At 38.9% G+C, this 5,277-nt stretch overlaps 1 protein-coding gene across 1 annotated transcript; it reads right to left on the reverse strand.

Annotated features, from left to right (window-relative positions):
• Positions 1 to 4,152: 4,152 nt before the first annotated feature.
• On the reverse strand, positions 4,153 to 4,631 carry LOC121527319 (cystatin-A-like). The gene is made up of 3 exons (XM_041814240.1): positions 4,549 to 4,631; positions 4,371 to 4,472; positions 4,153 to 4,272 (listed from the first exon to the last, which is right to left on the reverse strand). Exons 1-3 carry the CDS (start codon positions 4,618 to 4,620, stop codon positions 4,153 to 4,155), a joined length of 294 nt encoding a protein of 97 aa, XP_041670174.1. The 5' UTR covers positions 4,621 to 4,631.
• Between the last annotated feature and the right edge of the window lie 646 nt (positions 4,632 to 5,277).

Raw genomic sequence — 5,277 nt, forward strand, 5'->3', positions numbered from 1 at the left:
TATGACTCAGGAGTTTGGAGCGTCAGCGGGCTGTACCATCAGTGCGCAGTCAAAGGGGTGGTCTGTTTTGTTTGAATCCATAACCTAAACATACACTTTAGTTGTCGCTCTCGCTACTGACAAAGTGGGTTAGTCTGAGGTGCGGCTGTGTTTAGATAGAGCTGCTGAGCTCCAAACACTGTGAAATGCCAAGATTGATCTGATCCAGGCAGGTTTGACCGGAAGGAGAAATGAAATAGTCGTGGTATTCATGTTTGGTGCAGCAAAGATGAGTCATGCTGTAACTAAACAGCTTTGTGAGCTTTTCTTCTTGTTTCCTGTTTCCTCTTTCTGCTGTGTTGCCAAGGAGGAACCAAGCTCAAAAATCAAACACTAAGTTACTATAGATCATGACTGAAAGCTGTCCGAGGTCTAATTTTGATTTAATAGAGAGTTTTGTGGCTGGATGATTAATTTCAGTGTCTGGGATCATTTTTCTTTGAAAACAACTGTATTTAAAGGCAGTGTTGTTCAGTGAGTTCTTTAGAAACAGAATTTAGATCATTTGCTGTCAGTGTATTTTCTCATTGGACTGAAATCATATCTACTTATCTAGACTTTGGCATTAAAATGAGGGCTGTACCATTTTACACATCTCACTTGTATTTTAGTTTCTGCATCCACCCCAATTACCAGACTAATAGCTTATAGGTGAGGTTGGCAACAAGAGACGCTTAATGAGTTATTGACAAATGGAAAGGAAAATATTTGAAGGGCGTGTTAGGACTGAGTTATTGCACTTTGTTTGATTTTTTTTTTTCATTTAAAGGGATGGCTTTTGGGCCTCTGTAGCTGGGACCACAAACATCACACTTTTTTAGATAACCATTCTCATGAGGGAATTGACCTGTCTCTTTGGCTGGACCGGTCACTGGAGACCACTAACAAGCAGTGGGGAGATATTGTGTTTCTACATCATCCAGAGGTTCAAATAAGACTTTAAAGACATTTGAACAGTATGTGACTTGTGCACCTACACAAAGAAACTTGACTAGTGACCTTTGTTATGGCTCAGTGAGCGGTACATATACCTCAGTGCCATTACCTTTCCTTTGAGCATCATACCATACCAGTGCTTATCTTTTATACTTGTACTCACCTGCCTTCCGGTGTCTCCCCTGGAGAAAGTAGTCAGGTGTTGGTCAGAGAGCAGCACCTCCTCTCCTCAGGCCTGCTTTGACTGTACAGACTGGCAGTGTTTCTATGATGCATGTGGTGATGATATCAATGTTCTCTTTGACACTGCTTCATTGTGTATCACTTCCTGTGTGGACTCTGTCATCCCATCTAAAAATTTTCTCTTTTCAACTAACAAACCTTGGATAACAAAGGAACTTAAAACTGTTCTTAACAAAAAAGTAACAGTCCCAAAATTGTCGGTACCCTTCTGTTAAAGACAGGAAAACCCACAATGATCACTGAGGTAATTTGAAAACAAAAACAAACTAATGGAACTGGCCTGGACAAAACTGATGGAACCCCTAGAAAAGGTGTAAAATAATGGGACCATAGGGACATGTTAATCTAAAGTGTGTCCTGTAATTAACATCACAGGTGTCTTCAAACTTGTAATCACTCAGTCTGCCTATTTAAAGGGTGAATAGTAGTAACTGTGCTGTTTGGAATCATGGTGTGTACTACACTGAACATGGACCACAGAAAGCTAAGGAGACAGTTGTCCCAGAGATAAAACATTTACAGGCAACTACAGCTGACCATGTTATTCAGAAGTTTAATAAAATACAGCCACACATTCTTATGAGAGACTTGCTTCTCATTTCAAACTCCCTGGTCAACTTCTTTTACTGATTTTAAACTTCATTACTGACTGGGTCCAGTCGGTTTTTGTCAATGAACTAATGTCTGAAAACTCTGTGTCACATACAGGCTGACCTCAGGGAGTTTGTAAGTTGGTGTGACAATTACTATCTTGATCTAAATGCGACTAAAACTAAAAATCTGTTTGTTGATTTCAGACACATCTCTGACCGTAAAGCAAGTGTCATTCATGGTGAGGTTGTCCAGACTGTTGATTCTAGAAATTCCTGGGAACTGTGTTTGACTGTAAACTAGTTTAATATTAACTCTGAGTCTCTTTTCCAACAAAGACCACTGCAAATTTATCTGATGAGTAAGCCGAACTCTTTTAATGATAACAAAACAGTTTTATGTAACTTTTATTGTTCGTTGGAAAACCTCTCATCATTTCCCTTTATTACCTGGTTATTTTTGGATATTACCAAATCACAACGGACCTTGGGGGATCAAGCTCTTGCCATCGCTGCCCCTACCCTCTGGAACTCAATCCCCCTCCATATCAGAAACTCTGACTCTCTGCTCACCTTCAAACAATCACTCTAAACTTACCTGTTTAAAATGCATACGACTCCTAACCATTCATATTTTTCCTCCTGTCCCATTTGTGTTGTGTTTTTGTTTTGTTCTGTAAAACGTCTTTGAGTCTCCTTGAAAAGTGCTATATAAGGCTGATGTATTATTATTATTAATGGTTTGTTCATTAAGGACAAAAAGAGCCTGAATAACATTGTTTCCCCCTGCTCCAAGATCATCAGAGTCGAACAAAGAAACTCAGGTAAAAAGGACAGCAATAAATATTATTAGACAACCTCGTTGTATTTTGGCTAGTGAGTTAACTGTAATGCCTTCAAGTCATCGTCACCAGGTACCTCTGAGTAAAAAAAACCATTAGTCTAAACCAGGGCTGTCAAACTCAAGGCCCGGGGGCCAAATCCAGGCCATGGTACAGTTATAGCTGGCCCGCGAGATCATATGATACTTTCATTAGAACCAGACAAACAGTATGAGTTCTGCAGATTTCCTCAAGCATTTAAGTATAGACTTAACCTTGATGATGATGTTAAGTTATAGAAATTTGAACGTAAATTACTGATTACTGAAAGTCAGAAATTTAAAAAAAGATTGATTTGTGTTTTCATTTCATATTTCATATTTCAAGTTTGCATTTCACAATTACAACTTAAACTTGAGACTTTGACTTTTTAATATTTTGTCTATTTTGTCCAAGTATGGGGTTGTACCCCCCTTTTGCATTCAGAGCTGCCTTCATTCCTTGTTGCATAGTTTCAACAAGGTGTTGGAAACATTCCTCCAAAATGTTGGTTCATACTGACATGATGGCATCACGCAGTTGCTGCAGATTTGTTGGTTGCACATCCATGACATGAATCTCCCAAAGGTACTCTGTTGGATTGAGATCTGGTGAATGCGGAGGCCACCGGAGTACAGTGAACTCACTGTCATGTTCAAGAAACCAGTTTGAGATGATATGTGACATGGTGCATAGGCAGCCATTGAAAATTAGTTTTTATGTATGTTCTTCACAGAAAATGAGCCAAGGCCAATGAATCTGGGGTTGGAGAAATGATCATATAATTTTTCTTTTAACAAACACCACACAAGGGTTAATTCCTCTTTGGAACATGTTTGAGCCTCTGGGTGGCGTTTACACAAGCTGAAGGAAATGCCACCCAGTCAGTGTCAACACAGAGCTGACAACAACAAACCAAGAAGAAGTTTGACTAACCTTTTGACTCAGAAGTTATTACTCAGTGACAACTTTATGCCATATTTATGTTAAAAAACTTGCATTTTATGCATTTATTTCAGCATATGAAGATATTTAACCCATTTGTGGTCTGTGGAGCCACTGCATAACAACAAGGAACATTAAGATTTTGGTAATTTTCTGACTCTGCTGCCACCAAAAGTCAAACATCTCAAGTGAAAAAATAAAAAAAAATTGTAACAGACTTTTAAGGGCAATTCTTCCTGCCTCATCCTCATGAATAATTCTTTTTCTTCACCTTTAATACAACATTTTAATCATTGGGTTGCATTGGGCTCTGCCAAACTTTGACTAAGTCTTCTTGACAAATGCTACCATGTTAAAAGCTGAACTTAAGATGGTCTTTAGGTTGCTTTTATTCAGTTTAAGTTGTTTTTACTTTAGTTTTAGATCTGACTTTAAAACCAGACAACAGACATGAAGTTAACCACAAGGAATCTCATTTGTGATGTATTCTTTATTTTTCCATGAAAAATTCAACTTGTTCTCAAAGTTGAATTTTCCCATCAGAAAGGTTCGATTGGATCGTCTTTGCTGTGGTCCTCCTCCAGACTGCTCAGCATGATCTCTCCTGAGAGGTTTTTGAAGACTTTGATATGGAGGTAAGAGGAACCTCCCACATCAACCTGCAGGGAATACATAAATCTCCTTGATTCCAAAGTTCATTCAGTTAACATAAGCAAGCTTTCAATTCTTTCTTTTCCTTTATCACAACATTCATTACCTTAATAATGTAGTTCATTCCAGCCACAACCTGTTCCCTGTACTGAACTGCTGTGAAAACCTCATAGTCCCCCCTCGTCTTCTCCTCCACTTGAGCCTTCACCTGCACCAGAATCAAACCATGTGTCATAAATGCAGACCTGAGGAGAGATTAACATTCAAACATGAATAAGGCTCACCTGATCACAAAGCTTCTGAATTTCCTCATCTGCGTCCTTCGTCTCACCAAAACCACCAGGAATGTTAGACATGATTACGAGGTCTGCTGAAGTCCACTCTGCTCTGATGAGTGCATCTGCAGCCACTGATCAGACATATTTATACTGTCTGACCACCTACATGACCTGTGCATGTGTGGTCATTGTTACACCCTTCGTATGAATGACTCCCACATTCCAGCCAACACTGGGACACTTCTCTAAAACTTTTGTCTTGAAATTGTATAATGTAGATTCTGATCTTGTATTGAATCTTCACAGCCTCTTTAATCCATAGTTTTATTTTGACAACAAGGGTTTTCAAACCTTTCTCCTGTTGCATTAAACCTATTGGGACTGATAAACAAATCTGAACTCTACAAATCTTATTTTGTCTCTTGCTTTTTACGAGAGTGCACGTTTGCTAACATTTAAGCCACATTTTCTATATTAACAGATGAGCTTTATATACGGGGAGCTAGTTTAATCTCAGATGTGAGCAGAGTACTCACAGGCATGCCTGCTCACACAGATAGCTGAGCCCCAGAGAATGAGCTGTACCCAGTTATGATTTACTGATCAGATCAATGCATGTGTGTTGATTTAGTAGCATTGGTGCTAGCATCATGGCTAACAGTTACTTCATTTTGGAGTTGAAAAGTGTGTCAAGCTATTATTGCGTGCTAAGATAAGATAAGATAAGATAAGTTA

The sequence above is a fragment of the Cheilinus undulatus genome, linkage group 19 (genome assembly GCF_018320785.1).
Source record: "Cheilinus undulatus linkage group 19, ASM1832078v1, whole genome shotgun sequence".
NCBI classification, from domain to species: Eukaryota; Metazoa; Chordata; class Actinopteri; order Labriformes; family Labridae; genus Cheilinus; species Cheilinus undulatus.

Bases quoted from the DNA above. Each gene is read 5' to 3' on its own strand.
- LOC121527319 (XM_041814240.1), bottom strand. From the start codon at position 4,620: ATGTCTAACATTCCTGGTGGTTTTGGTGAGACGAAGGACGCAGATGAG. The intron at 4,473-4,548 runs GTGAGCCTTATT...ATTCTGGTGCAG, and splicing joins TTCAGAAGCTTTGTGATCAG to GTGAAGGCTCAAGTGGAGGA. The intron at 4,273-4,370 runs GTAATGAATGTT...TATTCCCTGCAG, and splicing joins GAATGAACTACATTATTAAG to GTTGATGTGGGAGGTTCCTC.